Here is a 16,887-nt window from a genome sequence, read left to right on the forward strand (position 1 = left end):
TGAGATTCATGGGGTCGCAAGGAGTCGGACACGACTGAGAAACTGAACTGAACTGAACCCGTGATCCAGAACTTGATCTTTTAACAGCTTTATTCACATGTTTATTTATAAATAGCCCATACAATTCATGCAGATAAAGCATACATTTCAGTGATTTTTAGTATATTCAGTGTAGTGCAAACATCATCACAATCTAACTTTAGAGCAGACTCTAACACTTTGCCCCAATACAGACTTAGGCACCTCCCTAAAATCCTTAAGTACAGCTAACTTGACGCTTCAGGATTTATAAATTTAACTACTGATCCAAAGACAAAAGGGACTGTAACACTGGAAAAGGTGATCATGGAAAGCAAAATTTTAGTTATCGTTGCCCTAGAATCTACTGGCAATACTTTATCCCAAAGTGTTTCCTACCAGTGATCTCTCTCATTTATCCCTCTGTTGGCCACAGAGTTGTAGAATGGCAGCTGTCCTCTCAAAATCAAGGGTCACTTTAGCATCATCTTTTCCTTTCAAAGCCATGAGCTCTCACTCTTTCTCAGACCCAGCCAGAGAAAAGTTGAGCTCTACCTAGGGGCCATATTTTCTCCTTAAGGATGATTGATAGTGGGAACAAGGATTAAATTCAGGAAAGATATTCTGTTTCCCACCATGTTAAGTATGATATGGACCCTGGTTCCAGAAAATAAATCCAGAATAGTTGACAGTATAGTTTCCAAAGTCTGACTCGTTCAATCTTAACTAGGATCGTGTGTGGTTCACTGACTGTTCTACTCAGACACTGTTATGTCAGATGCAGTTCAGTTTCTTTTTACACACCTTTCCTCCAGGTGATAGTTAAAAGAATTTCAGACCTTCATGCTCCTGTTGTGGACTGTTTCTGAAGTTCTTATAAGGAAATACTTATACCAAAAACATTCACACTCCTAAAGAAAAATAATAATTATATTATGTCATAGAGAAGCATAAGACTGGAAATATCAAGAAAACTTTTAACTGTAGGCAGTTTTATTAAAAATGCAATATATGTGCAAAAGATACACATAATTCATTCAAACCCTAGTATTAAGTGATATACAGTATATGGATCTTAATACCTTTCTAAAGTATTAAGTTTTCTGAATCTCAGAAAACATCATGTCCCAAGGTTTTGAATAAGGAATTATGAACTTGTATAACCAAAAGCTGATTTAGGGAAAGTGGTCAAATCTGAAAAGAAAAATTTGTGCTCTCTAGATAACACTAAAGCTCTCTGATGCATACGGCATTGTTTAAAGGAAATCTAGGCTTCCTCGGTGACTCAGAAGGTAAAAGAATCTGCCTGCAAGTCAAGAGACCCAGGTTCAATCCCTGGGTCGGGAAGATCCCCTGGAGAAGGATCTTCTACCCACTCCGGTATTCTTGAGTGGAGAATTCCTTGGACAGAGTAGATTAGCAAGCCAAATAGTTCATGGGGTCACAAAGAGTCAGACACAACAGAGCAACTAATATTTCCACACTTTCACAGAGGAAATCTAACACACGGTAATTGTGAGGATTATATAACTGAATCACTATAAAGTCCTTAGAATAGTGACAGGTGCAGAGTAAGCACTTAATAAACATCAGTATTACTGTCGATACTGATAGCAATTATGATATAATTCTTTCTACAGACCAGGTGTTAGAGATGGTTATGATACTATGCTGTGTTGCTAAGTCACTTCAATAGTGTCCGACTCTGTGGGACCCCATGTTCCACCAAGCTCCTCTATCCATGGGATTCTCCAGGCAAGAATACTGGAATGGGTTGCCATGCCCCCCTCCAGGGCATCTTCTCGATCCAGGGATCCATACTGTGTTTCTAAAGTCTCCTGCATTGGCAGGCAGGCTCTTTACCACTAGCATCACCTGGGAAGCCCTATAGAAGCATGAAGCAAGTATATCTTCCAAAATTTGATTTCCCAGGTCAGGAAAAAGTGTGGAAGTACAAGATCTAGACAGAGCAGAGAACAGTAACAGGAAAAACCTTCCACAGGATAGCACAATAAGAGGTAGAATTCAAAAGTGTTGATTAAGTACTTTTGTGCCTTCTGAATAGACCTAAAAAGTCTTCTTCCAGATTTCATTAGGAACAGATTGTATGAATGTAGCAAAAAGAGAATTATAGAATTCCCCTAGATTGTCTCTCCTATGGGCCACCGACTGTTGTGTATACTTAGCACGCCACCTTTGCATAAGGCAAACGTCCTATAAGGCTGCGATTCAGATGGTGAGGGAAAGTGTAGGAGAGCACTATTTGCATGGGATTGTGGTTTTAGTAAAAGAATATACTAAAATATTGTTTGCAAGTCAGGAGTGCACTGCAACAGTGGGGTAAGTGGGCCAGCCGTATTATCTATAGGAGGTATGGTAGGCAGATTTTCTTCCAGAATATGCTGAGAATACAAAGGTAAAAAGTCAATTCTCCTCTCCAACCCCTTTCTCTGACCTCTCACTACTGCCATGGCACTCTTGCCCTTTCACTGGGTTCCTAATTCTGTTATTACCTTCAACTATTTATAAGAGTTTGAACTCTTTCTCCCATTAGAATATAAACTCCCTAAGGGTCAAGACCTTGTGTCATTCTCTGCTGTATTTCCAGACACTAAACAGTGCCTGAAACAAGACTTTTCAAAAATATTTACAGTAATAATCAATGGAAAAGAACAAAGCTTGACACACAAGCTTGTGATATAATAGCACAACTCATTGCTGTTCTAGTTAAATTTATTTTCAATTAATAATTGAGCTAAAATAGAAAAAAACAGGTAAGCAGACAATGACTCTACCTCACACCCATTAAAATGGCTATTGAAGAAAACATAAAATAACAAGTGTATGCAAAGATGTGAAGAAATTGAAACCCTTATGTACTGTTGGTAAAAATGTAAAATGATGCAGCCACTGTGGGAAACAGTTTGGTCATTCCTCAAAAATTTAAAAATAGAATTAACCATGTCCCCATTCCACTTCTGGATATACACTCAAAAGAATTTAAAGGAGGGATTCAAACAGATATTTATACATGTGTTCATAACAGCATTATTCACAACAGCAAAAAGATGAAGGCTCCCCAAGGGTCCATCAGTAGCTGTCATTGTTGAGTCATGTCCAACTCTTTGTGACCCCACAGATTGTAGCCCACCAGGCTCCTCTGTCCATGGGATTCTCCAAGCAAGAATAATGGAGTGGGTTGCCAGTTCCTTCTCCAGGGGATCTTCCCAGCTCAGGGATCGAACACAGGTCTCCTGCATTGCAGGCAGATTCTTTACCATCTGAGCCACCAGGGAAGCTCCCATGTGTGTGTGTATGTGTGTGTGTGTATACATATGCACACACATATATATGAATATTAGTCAGTCTTAACAAGAAAGGAATTTCTGCTTGCATGGATGAACCTTGAGGACATTATGCCAAGTGAAATAAGCCATTCACAAAAATGACAATTATGTTTTCTATGATTCCACTTGTATGAGGTATCTAATGTAGTTAAATTCATAGAGACAAAATAGAGGAGTGGCTGCCAAGGGCTGAGAGGAAGGCAGAATAAGGAGTTAAAGTCTAATGCTGTTGTGTTTAGTTGCTAAGTAGCTTTCCACTCTTTGCGACCCCATGGACTGCAGTACACCAGGCTTTCTAGTCCTTCACCATCTCCCAGAGTTTGCTCAAATTCATTGAATCAGTGAAGCTATTCAACCATCTTATCCTCTGTCACCCACTTCTCCTCCTGCCCTCAACCCTTCTGAGCATCAGAGTCTTTTTCAGTGAATCGGTTCTTAGCATCAGGTGGCCAAAGTACTTGAGCTTAGGCTTCATCATCAGTCCTTCCAATGAATAGTCAGGGCTGATTTCCTTTAGGACTGACTGATTTGATCTTGCAGTCCAAGAGACTGTTAAGACTTCAGTTTTGCAAAATGAGAAGAATTCTGCAGATGAATGGTAATGATGACTGCACAACAACTTGAATGTACTTAATACTATTGGTTAAGCTGATAAATTTAAAGCGTGTTTACCACATTAAAAGAAAAAAAATATTAAACGGTGATAAGAGCAATCCACATCAATCAAAACCAGTAGGAACAGGGGAAACTCAAGACTAGCCCAGCCTTAACACAACTTGACCACCAGGCAGTGGAAACAGGAAACCAAAGGCGTGGCAAGGGCAGGCCTCTGGGGCTCCTGCACAAGGCGAGGAAGCGGGGAAGCCACAGGTTAAAGACGGTCACCAGCCACCGAGGCTGCCACTGCGCAAGCGCATATCGCGGCTGCCGCCGAGGCTCCTTTTAAACGTACCCGGAAGTGACGTCTGTAAAGCTGAGACTCGCTCAGGGACGCGCTGAGTCCTTGGCACTGGTGAGCGGTGTTCTGACTGCGGTCCTGGGGCCGCTATGAGCTGCACCATCGAGAAGATTCTGACAGACGCTAAGACTCTACTGGAGAGGCTGAGGGAGCACGATGCGGCTGCCGAGTCACTAGTGGATCAGTCGGCGGCTCTGCACCGGCGGGTAGCCGCTATGCGGGAGGCGGGGACAGCGCTTCCGGACCAGGTCAGGCAGAGGGTACGGGCCCGTGCCCTCGGGTTCTGGACACTTGAGGGGGGGAGGATGAGGTAAAGTGGAAACTCGGCTTGGAGTTTTTTTCTGGTCCCAGAGGGTGGCTGTGAGACCTTTCTGTGGGGTCGGGGCTGCCAGTGCTGTCCTGGAGTTCTGCCTCCTTCCTCTTCAGTTGCATCTGCGGCTGTTATGTTTACGGCTCGATTAGTTTGTCTCTTGTTTGTCCAGTATCAAGAGGATGCATCCGATATAAAGGACATGTCCAAATACAAACCTCACATTCTGCTGTCCCAAGAGAATACACAGATTAGAGACTTGCAGCAGGAAAACAGAGGTTAGTCAGGCCTTTTTGTGTGTAATGATTTTCTCATATCCAGTAATATTTCAAAAGTTCTTGCAAAAAATGACAAGTCACAAAAGTGCACATGCTGTGGTGGTGATTTAGTCACTAAGTCGTGTCCGACTCTTGCGACCCCATGGACTGTAGCCTGCCAGGCTCCTCTGTCCATGGGATTCTCCAGGCAAGAATAATGGAGTGGGTTGCCATAGCCTATGATGACCCAGTAGCAGTAAAGTTTATTACATTACTCTTTTCAAGGTCATCTGACTGATTTTGTATTTAAACGCAGCTTATACAAGAGGTGCTTAGTAGAGTTGAATTATTATTGCATGGCCTGTTAGGTGTCTGGAGACTGAGGGTTGCATAATGGAAGAGTTAATATCCTCAAGGGCTTAAGATTTAATGTTTAAATATTAATTGAAATAAACTTTAAAGCTAAGATTGAAGAGATTTTTATGTTCTTATGCAAGGTGGAAGAGCTAAAGTTAATCCTCGGGTGTATATTCTTGGGCTTGGTGAATATATTGTTAATGATAGTAGTATGAATAGTTATTTGTATATAAATTTACAGAGGGCCTTCACATATATCATGCAATACATATATGTATTCTCCTAGGTTCATTTTGAAGTAGACAAGCCAGGTTTTTATTATTACAAGGCAGATAAGAAATAGGCTCAGAGAGGTTACATGATTTAAGAGTAGTAATCTAGTAATTCACAGAATTGAACTTAAACTCGTCTTCTGATGCCACATCCCATGTTGATTCTACCAGATTTTGCTGTTGCTGCCTGGAAAGATTTTTTTTTGCATAGACCATGATTGTTGAGTTTTGTGGACTTAAACACCAATTTACATCTTTGGGTTCATAATATTTCACACATGTCATAAAATCCAGCTGTTTGAGTTTGGCTTTAGGAGGTATTTCAGACATCACTGCCAAGTTATTTTGTTTTTTGATAGAGCTATGGGTTTCCTTGGAGGAACACCAGGATGCTTTGGAACTCATCATGAGCAAATACCGAAAACAGATGTTACAATTAATGGTTGCTAAAAAAGCAGCGGATGCTGAACCGGTCCTGAAAGCTCACCAGTCTCACTCTGCAGTAAGAAACTTTGATGGATAAATTCTAAATGAATTGAAATCTTGACGTTGTTTTAGATCATGTGCTTGCTTTTGAAGTAAGCTTGTTTTCCTTTCATGTTTACCACATTTGCTGTAGGTTTTAGTATAGCTTTGTAAAGATATGAGTAGAAAAAAGGGGGTAAAGGGCCTTTTATCTGAGTAAGACTCAAGTTCATCCCTCCACTAAGATCTCTCTTCAAGATGTTAATGAACACTTAGTTTTTCCACTGAACAATGTCAGTTAGCGTTAAAGTGAAAATGAAAATCATTCAGTCATGTCTGATTCTTTGGGACCCCATGGACTGTACAGTTCATGGAATTCTCCAGGCCAGAATACTGGGGTGGGTAATCTTTCCCTTTTCCAGGGGATCTTCCCAATCTAGGGATTGAACCCAGGTCTCCTGGCTTGCAGCCAGATTCTTTACCAGCTGAGCCACAAGGGAAGCTTGTTAGTATTAAAGGTATTCAGTAAATACTTGAGTTGTTATTATGGTACGTTTCACTAAATTGTAAGCTCCTTGCTTGTAAGGAGCGTGAATTTATCTTTTATCCCTAACATAGTACTTGGCACATAGCAGGAGAGTCAGTATACATAGCATCATACTGTGTTGTTAGGAGAGAAAAGTACGGTTTAAAAAAAAAAAATGGCGTAGTTTCTATACTCTCATTGCTTATGGTTTAATTTGGGAGATGCAGTAATTATTCTTAAGTTTGTAGAGTGCTTTAGAGTTGTCTTTGTACGTTTGCATGTACTATATCATTTAATCCTAAATTAATAGATTGACACCTCACTATTTGCTGCAGTGGAATTTATGGAAGATAAGTTTCATCTTAGATTCCATTGAAAGCATTTTAATGAATTTAACTAAGTAAGGTCATAGGGAACAGGGATCTTTTAAATATGTGAATGACTTTCATCTGTGGTCCAAAGGAGAAAAACCTGATCCTTGAAGAAGACAGAATTTAGCTTATATGAAAAGCCTGCTAAGAGAGATGTCCAAAGATAGAATAAGGTACCTTGGAATGTGGCAAGCTTCCTGCCAATAAAAGTATTTAAATTTAAGTTAAACAGCCATTTAGAGATAGCATCCAATATCTAATGGATGATTGGACTAGAGTCAATCTTCTGAAAATGAATTATCTGTGAATATCACAAGATAAGTTTATTATGGCTTTACCTCTGAGGACTTAGATTGTAGTGAAATTACTATAACCTCTGTACCACAGATTAAATGAATTTTTAACATTATAATACACATGGTCTCATGACCTTCATATCTGCTAAAAAATGACTTTTTCACTTTCTTATTCTGAATATCTTCACAGGAAATCGAGAATCAGATTGACAGAATCTGTGAAATGGGAGAAGTGATGAGGAAAGCAGTTCAAATGGATGATGACCAATTTTGTAAGATTCAGGAAAAACTAGCGCAATTAGAGGTAAGATTGTTGCCATTCATTGTATATCACTGCAGTGTATTGATGTTTCCTCTGTGGTCTGATTTAAAATTAAAACATCCTCCATACCGTTTTGAAGAAAGGAAATGTAATCAGAAGCAAACAATGAAAATGCTTATTGGCTAGAAATTGATATATCATACTGAGAGGGTAAAGGGAGTGGAAAGGACAGATTACATGTGAGCTAAAGTCCCTCATTTGCTGTAAAAAGAACTCAAATAGATACTGTTTAAACTTGATGATCAGGAAATAGCAGTACAAGACATATTATTTAGAATTATGGAAGTAAACACCTAAAGAAATAGATAAAAATATTAAAAGTGGTTGCCTTTGGGAAACAAAGCCAAGGGACTGCAGACTATTTTACAGGTCTTTTAGTCTTGATTTTTTTTTTTAATCAATTTTTAAAGTCTTGATTTTGTTTTAAAGCTGTTTTAATGTTTTGATTAAAATGGGAATAATTTACAAAGAAAGGCCTGGAGTGTTAGTGTGCCCATACAATTGTTAAAGAGAAACATTACAATAGATGATATGAATGTTACACTTATTACAAATTCTGCCATGGGCCCTTGGAAAATACCAGAGAGAAAAAGACAGGGTCCCTCCTCAGAGTCTAATGATAGCAATAAAACTAATAAATTTTTTTGGTATGAAATGATGTGTAAATGCTAGGAGAGAGATACAGGGTATGTCTTGGTGAAACCTGAAAGTGCTGTGGTTTACCAGAATTTCCTGCAGAGAATAAGGATGAAGAGTGCAAACTGCTGTATCTGGAAATCAAAGGGAGTGGCAAAGACCCAATTAGGATAGGAGTTAGTTAAAATGATAGAATGACCTTATCTGTGCCATCCCTAATTTACTTCAGTTATGGAAACAGCCCTAAGGAAATGTGAGTCAAGTCTTACTTAATGCAGTAGAAAAAATGTGGGTATCAGATTAAAACCAGCAATACCACATGCAGGTTATCTGAATATGGGCAGGTTTTTGGACTTTTGGGAGCCAGTGTCCTCATCGCAAGAGAACACAGATGTAGACAATGGTGCCTCCCCTGCATACTGTATGAGATAATATATGTAAGACACCCATGTGGAACCTGGCTCTGTGCCCAGTAATTATTTTCCCCCTTTCCTTCCTTTCTCCAAAACTATAGGACATCTAGGAGAGAAGGTTAAGCAGAATGAAAATGTTATTAGGAATTTGAAAGACAGAAGAAACAATAGTGAAACTTGTGGGAACCATAAAGATTTTGACAAGCAGTGAATTCCTTTAGTGGAGCGGGACCCTGTTTTTTTCATGTGTAGTCTTAACACCTGGCATGTGGAAATTACTCAGTAAATGTTTTTTAACTGAATAAATAAGTAGAGTTTTAGGAACTTCTCAGTTCTTTTGTTTCTTTAAAACTTTTAAAAGTAAAATAATACACTTTCTTTTTTTTTTTTTTGAGCGGGGTGGGAGGCTTTTATTTCACTGTGTGTGGGTGGAGGGGGCCTGGAGAGAGGGCAGCAGGCAGGGCAGGAGGGGCTGGAGGGGAGGGTGGAAAGGGGCTGGGCAGGGGGAGGGCTGCCCCCAGGCCTGTTGGGAAGAGGATACTGGGACTGATCCCTGCTGGGACCTCACCCCGGGGATGGGGTGGGAATCGGGTCTGGAGCAATGAGGGCCCCCTTGCTCCGGGCTGGATGTGAGGTCAGGGCAAATAATATACTTTCTGTTTCAAGCCGCAAACAATGGGTTCTGATACAGTTTGACAGAATACCTGAAATGAACATACATTTTTTTTTTTATTTTCCAGCTTGAAAATAAGGAACTTCGAGAATTATTGTCCATCAGCAGTGAGTCTCTTCAGGTCAGGAAGGAAAGCTCAGTGGACACTGCTTCCCAAGGCATCAAATAATTCAACTTCTGAATAATGCCTGGAGGTTGTTTATCAAGGAAGGAAGTTATTAACGCTATTCGAGTATTGTGCGTTCATTGTCTTGCCTCAGAATTGATTTAATGTTGATTAAATGTATCAAGTGGCAGTTTACAATTTGCAGTCGAAAGTGGCTGTCCACAAAATAGTTTTAAGGTGTGTTAGTAAAAGTACACACTGAGTTTCACTATTCCTTTCTGTAAGAGACTAATTTTCATTTCTGGGACCGTGATTTATATAAACTGTGTTTTCAGTTCATTTTTGTTCTTTCATATCTCTGAAACTTATAGCATTTTGTTATAAGCCAGCAGTTTTATTTTATATCAGATTATAAATTGCAATTCTAAAAAATCTTAAACATTATCTTTTTAAGTCTATGTAGCATAAAGCTGGATTTTTTTCCATTTGAGAAAAATACAACTCCACAGAAGTTGATTGGCAGATTCTCTAATTTGTAACATAGATTCTCTAATTTGTAACATCATTCACCTTTTATGAAATTTTAAGTCTCTCTGGTGCTAAGAGTTGGCACCTTATGGCCTGGTGTCTTTACTCTTGAGAGAACCTATTGCTAGTCCCCATAAAATATACTTGAAAGTAAGTCAACTGTTTTTGTCCAGTGATAGTATATTCATCATATTGTTCAAAGAATGTTTAAAAATTTGTCCTGTGTATGTGTGTGCACATACATGTGCTTAGTTCAGATGCTGAAAGTAAATTTTATTTATTCTGTTTGATATTATTAGTCAATTCTTCAGTTTTGTCCTACTTGGAAATCTTCAACTTGGATAGTTTATCCAGTGTGAAGAATATATAATAGGTTTATTCACATCATAGTTAAAGGTACTACATTCTACAGTTTAATTTATATATAACTTGTAATTAAGAACCATCACTTGTTTGGATGTCTTTCATCACTGGTACTAGTAGTTGGCTTCTTTTTTAGATCCACTTTTCACAAGGAAGCAAAGTTTTATCACTTAATGAGAGTTTATTTCATGTCTAAAAGCTGTGTTGAGAGTCTAATGCTAAGTGATCAGCTAGGCTCACTCATCATTTCATTCCCCCATCTCAGTTTATTCATATTTCAAATGTATAAATTACTCATGTAATACTATCAATTTAGGTTTACCCCCAAATAATTGAAATAATGAATGCTAAATCTGTCAATATTTCCCAATTACCCTAAGCATTATACTGCATGGGACAGACACATCATTAGAAAGATTTTTGTTAGTGCTTTGAGTGGTGTAAACTTTCTTTTGTAACACCATAAAGAATTAACACCAATTAAAACAACAGAATTTATCCAAGATATCTTAAAAGCATCTGATCCCAGTAATACTAACAGACTTTGCCTACAATGGTAGGCTGTAACGAAATTGGTATATGTCATTTTTTAATTTGTCAAATTTCTATTCAGAGTCTTGTAAACAATTTGAAAAACATTTCCACCCAAAGTGTGGATGTTCTTATCTCATTTCCTAAGAGTATGTAAATTTTTAGTCTGATCATTTGCCTTGAAGTGTATGTCCTAAGTACCACCGTGTCCCACAGTTCCATTCAGGAGGCAGAAATATGCCATTTGTTAGCTGCCATGGCCAATTTTTGGTGAAAATGATAAATCAAATGACCCACTAAAATATAACATAGTGTCCCTTTATCTGCTCTATGTCCCTTTAGAGATGTTTGTAGAGTTCCTTACATCTCAGATATCAGGATAAATCTAAATGCTGACTTTTCCTTTGGCAAATCAAAAACTTGAAGCTTGAGTCTCAACAGCTCTCAAGATCCTATATAATATAGAGCCTAGCTGGTGTTAATACTATGAAAATAGTGTGTAGTTAAAGAGGAGAAAGAATGTTCTTGACTTTGGTTTGTGTATGAAAGTTTACTTTGCAGTTGATGAAGGAACTTGACTGGTTTCCAAATTTTAGTACAAACTTACCTTTTCTAATAAAAATCTCATTTTGAGAATAACAGCTAATATAACTCAGTAATGAGTCAACTTATTAGAAAGTGCAAAGGTTTATTTTTCACTTATATAGCAAACTGTCAATTAGGGCTTTTCATAAATACATCCTAATTATCACATTATAGTTAGTATAACCAAAAATAGTTATTTCTGAAATGGTGTTAGAGATGTCCTCATAGTTAGAAATCGTAAGTTACATGATTACAAGTCAAAATGTAAAATTAAAACAATTTGGAAGTATCTTGAAAATTAAGTATTATTGATACCTACCTTTATTGTGTGTTAGTCATTAGTTATGTCTGACTCTTTGTGACCCCATTGACTGTAGCCCGCCAAGCTCCTCTGTCCGTGAACTTTTATTAGTATCATATGCATAATTTGATTCAACACTGAAAGTCTGTTTCAGTGTTCCTCAAAATGTGGTTCACTGACCTAAAATAAAAGTTGGGGGATGGAATCTAGGAATTTGTATTTTAATAATCATCCCAGATAACTTCTAAGGACATTAGTTTGAGAATGTCAAACTACTTGACAAAAAAATTGAGTGTTTTCAAAGAAAAATCTGGTAGAGGAGGCAAATGTGATAAATAAAAGGATATACTGAGTTCAAAGGAGGAACTATTTACAACTTGAGAATCCTGTAGAGACAAAATAATGCTGAATGCTGAAGAAACTGAAATTGAGTAGTTCTATAAGACCTACAAGACCTTCTAGGACTAACACCCAAAAAAGATGTCCTTTTCATTATAGGAGACTGGAATGCAAAAGTAGGAAGTCAAGAAATACCTGGAGTAACACGCAAATCTGGTCTTGGAGTACAGAATGAAGTAGAGCAAAGGCTACTAGAGTTTCACCAAGAGAACGCACTAGTCATAGCAAATGCCCTCTTCCAACAACACAAGAGAAGACTCTACACATGGACATCACCAGATGGTCAATACTGAAATCAGCTTGATTATATTCTTTGTACCAAAGATGGAGAAGTTCTATACAGTCAGCAAAAACAAGACTGGGAGCCAACTGTGGCTCAGACCATGAACTCCTTATTGCCAAATTCAGACTTAAGTTGAAGAAAATAGGGAAAACCACTAGACCATTCAGGTATGACATAAATCAAATCCCTTGTGACTATACATTGAAAGTGAGAAATCGATTCAAGGGATTAGATCTGATAAGAGTGCCTGAAGAAATATGGATGGAGGTTCATGACATTGTACAGAAGGCAGGGATCAAGACCATCCCCAAGAAAAAGAAAGGCAAAATAGTTGTCTGAGGAGGCCTTACAAATAGCTGTGAAAAGAAGAGAAGTGAGAGGCAAGGGAGTAAAGGAAAGATACACCCATTTGAATGCAGAGTTCCAAAGAATAGCAAGGAGAGAGAAGAAAGCCTTCCTCAGTGATCAGTGCAGAGAAATGGAGGAAAACAATCCAATGGGAAAGACTAGAGATCTCTTCAAGAAAATTAGAGATACCAAGGGAACATTTCATGCAAAATGGACACAATAAAGGACAGAAATGATACGGACCTAACAGAAGCAGAAGATATTAAGAAGAGATGGCAAGAATACACAGAAGAATTATTTTTAAAAAGATCTTCATGACCCAGATAATCACAATGATATGATCACTCACCTAGAGCCAGACATCCTGGAATGCGAAGTCAAGTGAGCCTTAGGAAGCATGACTACAACAAAGCTAATGGAGGTGATAGAATTCTAGTTGAGCTCTTTCAAATCCTAAAAGATGATGCTGTGAAAGTGTTGCACTCAGTATACCAGCAAATTTGGAAAACTCAGCAGTGACTGCAGGACTGGAAAATGTCAGTTTTCATTCCAATCCCAAAGAAAAGCAATGCCAAAGAATATTCAAACTACTGCACAATGCACTCATATCAAACGCTAGTAAAGTAATGCTCAAAATTCTCCAAGCCTGGCTTCAACAGTACGTGAACCGTGAACTTCCAGATGTTCAAGCTGGATTTAGAAAAGGCAGAGGAACCAGAGATCAAATTTCCAACATCTGTTGGATCATTGAAAAAGCAAGAAAGTTCCAGAAAAATATCTACTTTGGCTTTATTGACTATGCCAAAGCCTTTGATTACATGGATCACAACAAACTGTGGAAAATTCTCCAAGAGATGGAAATACCAGACCACCTGACCTACCTCTTGAGAAATCTGTATGCAGGTCAGGAAGCAACAGTTAGAACTGGACATGGAACAACAGACTGGTTCCAAATAGGAAAAGGAGTACATCAAGACTGTATATTGTCACCCTGCTTATTTAACTTATATGCAGAGTACAACATGAGAAACACTGGGCTGGAGAAAGCACCAGCTGGAATCAAGATTGCCGGGAGAAATATCAATAACCTCAGATATGCAGATGACACCATCCTTATGGCAGAAAATGAAGAATAACTAAAGAGCCTCTTGATAAAAGTGAAAGAGGAGAGTGGAAAAAGTTGGCTTAAAACTCAACATTCAGAAAACTAAGATCATGGCATCTGGTCCCATCACATCATGGCAAATAGATGGGGAAACAGTGGAAACAGTGATAGACCTTATTTTTGGGGGCTCCAAAATCACTGCAGATGTTGACTGCAGCCATGAAATTAAAAGACGCTTACTCGTTGGAAGGAAAGTTATGAGCAACCTAGACAGCATCTTAAAAAGCAGAGACATTACTTTGCCAACAAAGCTCCATCTAGTCAAAGCTATGGTTTTTCCAGTAGTCATGTATGGATGTGAGAGACGGACTATAAAGAAAGCTGAGTGCTGAAGAATTGATGCTTTTGAACTGTGGTGCTGGAGAAGACTCTTGAGAGTCCCTTGGACTGCAAGGAGATCAAACCAGTCCATCCTAAAGGAAATCAGTCCTGAGTATTCATTGGAAGGACTGATGTTGTAGCTGAAACTCCAATACTTTGGCCACCTGATGCAAAGAACTGAATCATTGGAAAAGACCTGGATGCTGGGAAAGACGGAGAAGGCAATGGCAACCCACTCCAGTACTCTTGCCTGGAAAATCCCATGGACGGAGGAGCCTGGTAGGCTGTAGTCCATGGGGTCACAAAGAGTCGGACACTTACTGAGCGACTTCACTTTCACTTTCATGCATTGGAGAAGGAAATGGCAACCCACTCCAGTGTTCTTGCCTGGAGAATCCCAGGGACGGCGGAGCCTGGTGGGCTGCCATCTGTGGGGTCGCACAGAGTCGGACACGACTGAAGCGACTTAGCAGCAGCAGCAGTTGGGAAAGATTGAAGGCAGGAGGAGAAAGGGACGACAGAGGATGGGATGTTTGGATGGCATCACTGACTCAATGGACATGAGTTTGAGAAAACTCCAGTTGTTGATGGACAGGGAGGCCTGTCGTGCTGCAGTCCATGGGGTCGCAAAGAGACGCAACTGAGCGCCTGAACTGAACTGAGAGACAAAAATAAGTAGAAGAACTAGAAAGCTGGGTCCTTTCTAGTTATTGTAAAATCTCCGTTTCCAGTTGTACTTCATTTTACAGATACGCAGGTACACAAGGAGGTTATTCTAACAGAAACCAAGATTCAAATGCAGATTTGAAACATTGTTAACCATTAAGATTCCTTTACACGCCAAATACTCTTCAGAATTCAAGTGGTTCTTGATAAGCAAAATCTACTTTTATTAACAGTGCAAAAGAAACACCACAGCCCACATATTAGAAAATATCATGAATTTAATCATTGAAGCCTGGAGAAGGAAATAGCAACCCACTACATTACCCTTGCCTGGAAAATTCCATGGATGGAGGAGCCTGGTGGGCTATAGTCCATGGGGTCGCAAAGAGTCAGACATGACTGAGCAACTTCACTTTCACTTTCAGTAATGAGACCTAATTGTCATCTGTTTTCCAGTGTGTGCGTGCAACTGAAAGGAACAGTGTTTAATCAGTGCTTAGCAATACTAACTACATACAGGAAATGTGTGGTTCTGTCTTTCAAATCTGCCTCATTAGCATGTTTTTCATCTTTCATGCTATTTTCATGTTGCAGGAAGGTTGCTGCTGTGCCAGAAGTCATGTCCATGTTTGAAAGCAGGAAAAAAAGGAGGGGGGAAATAGCCTATGCCAGCCAAACCTATTCTCCTTTATGAGGAAAAGCAAAGCTTCCCCAGAAATCCAGAGTTTCCTTTGTCTTATTTGCCTGACCTGTTAAATTGTTAACTTCTAACAGCAAAAGAGGCTGGGTACATGGCTGCCCCAGATAAAATCAGTATTCTGTTAGGAAAGAGTATTAAGAAAGCAGCTAACGACAGTCTTTACACTGAATAGTTTTTAACCATTGTGTTGATGTTGAATGGCCAAGGAATGGGCTGCAGAAGATACCTGTCATCTCTCTTCTGGCTGCCCATTATCCTAACTCATACTATAGTTAGGGAACCTATCACCTAATGAGGCAGGACCTTACTCCTTCCTGACAAATTTTAAAGTGTCAGATACTTGTTTTCCCAGCCTCTTTGCAGCCAGGGAAGACACCTCTGCCTTAAAAGTTCGTGATAGAAAGAGGGAGAGCTGTGCAGACGTCTTTGAGTAAAGGCAGTGATATACAACACCGGCTTCTCCATCCAGCTCCACAGGAAGCAATAAAAAAATTGCTGCACTAACAACACTCAGTATCCAGTGTCAGCAAAGCCCATGGTGTAAGCTGCAGTGTCTGCCCGCAGTGGAGACGGTGGGGTCTTCACTGAAGCTATTATCTGAAGTGATTATAGAGGTTGTAGAGCCTCTAAATCTGGTTTTCAGGGTATCCAGAGATCCTGAGGGTTACTTATTAGCTTTTACTAATGTCACTTTTTGTTAAAATTAACCTGAATTGACTATAATTAAGACTGGAACCCTGACTGACAAAATAAGCATAGTTTAAAAAGCAACCTTTTGAATATAAATTTTGTCCACACTTGATGCATAATTTTACACTTAATGTTTTAATGTAATTTTTTACTTACAAAAGGATGTGACATGCATATAAATTATCAAGCATAATAATTCATCTCCTCATTTAGGAAATAGAACATTACCCATTTGTTACATTTATTTATTTGAGCTCCTCTCCTGTCTCTATCCCTCTGCTCTGTCTTTTTAATAGTTTTGTCACATGAAGAAAGACCTGAAACATGTATCTCACCCTGAAGTGACATTCTTAGTTTCATTCCTTTTTGAGCTTTATGAAAGTGGTATCAGACTGTATAGTAGCCTATGGGGATTTTATTTTTTTCACTCTTCATTATGTTTCTAAGATTCATGGTATTGTGTAAAGTTGTCATTCATTTTCATTGATGTATAAGAGTTAATCATGTGACTACAGTATATTTTGAAGGGGTACATACATATAAAATAAAATTGTACATTTTTAAAAAAATCCTTGATACTGTCTCCTACTTTATAATTCTCCTTCCATATACCTTATTGATACTATACACATTTCACTATAAGCAAATATATTTCATATTCTGTAGTTATTTCACTTGCA

The 16,887-nt window shown here is 38.8% G+C and overlaps 1 protein-coding gene across 1 annotated transcript; it reads left to right on the forward strand.

The window, feature by feature from the left end:
• Window positions 1–4,323: 4,323 nt before the first annotated feature.
• SIKE1 (suppressor of IKBKE 1) lies at window positions 4,324–11,388 on the forward strand. Its single transcript, XM_010830751.1, has 5 exons — window positions 4,324–4,571; window positions 4,806–4,911; window positions 5,879–6,021; window positions 7,368–7,481; window positions 9,289–11,388. Exons 1-5 carry the CDS (start codon window positions 4,413–4,415, stop codon window positions 9,388–9,390), a joined length of 624 nt encoding a protein of 207 aa, XP_010829053.1. The 5' UTR covers window positions 4,324–4,412; the 3' UTR covers window positions 9,391–11,388.
• The last annotated feature ends 5,499 nt before the right edge of the window (window positions 11,389–16,887 follow it).

The sequence above is a fragment of the Bison bison genome, unplaced genomic scaffold, assembly GCF_000754665.1.
Source record: "Bison bison bison isolate TAMUID 2011002044 unplaced genomic scaffold, Bison_UMD1.0 scf7180017864519, whole genome shotgun sequence".
In the NCBI taxonomy this organism is placed as follows: Eukaryota; Metazoa; Chordata; class Mammalia; order Artiodactyla; family Bovidae; genus Bison; species Bison bison.

Bases quoted from the DNA above. Each gene is read 5' to 3' on its own strand.
- SIKE1 (XM_010830751.1), top strand. From the start codon at position 4,413: ATGAGCTGCACCATCGAGAAGATTCTGACAGACGCTAAGACTCTACTG. The intron at 4,572-4,805 runs GTCAGGCAGAGG...TTGTTTGTCCAG, and splicing joins GGACAGCGCTTCCGGACCAG to TATCAAGAGGATGCATCCGA. The intron at 7,482-9,288 runs GTAAGATTGTTG...TTTATTTTCCAG, and splicing joins AAAAACTAGCGCAATTAGAG to CTTGAAAATAAGGAACTTCG.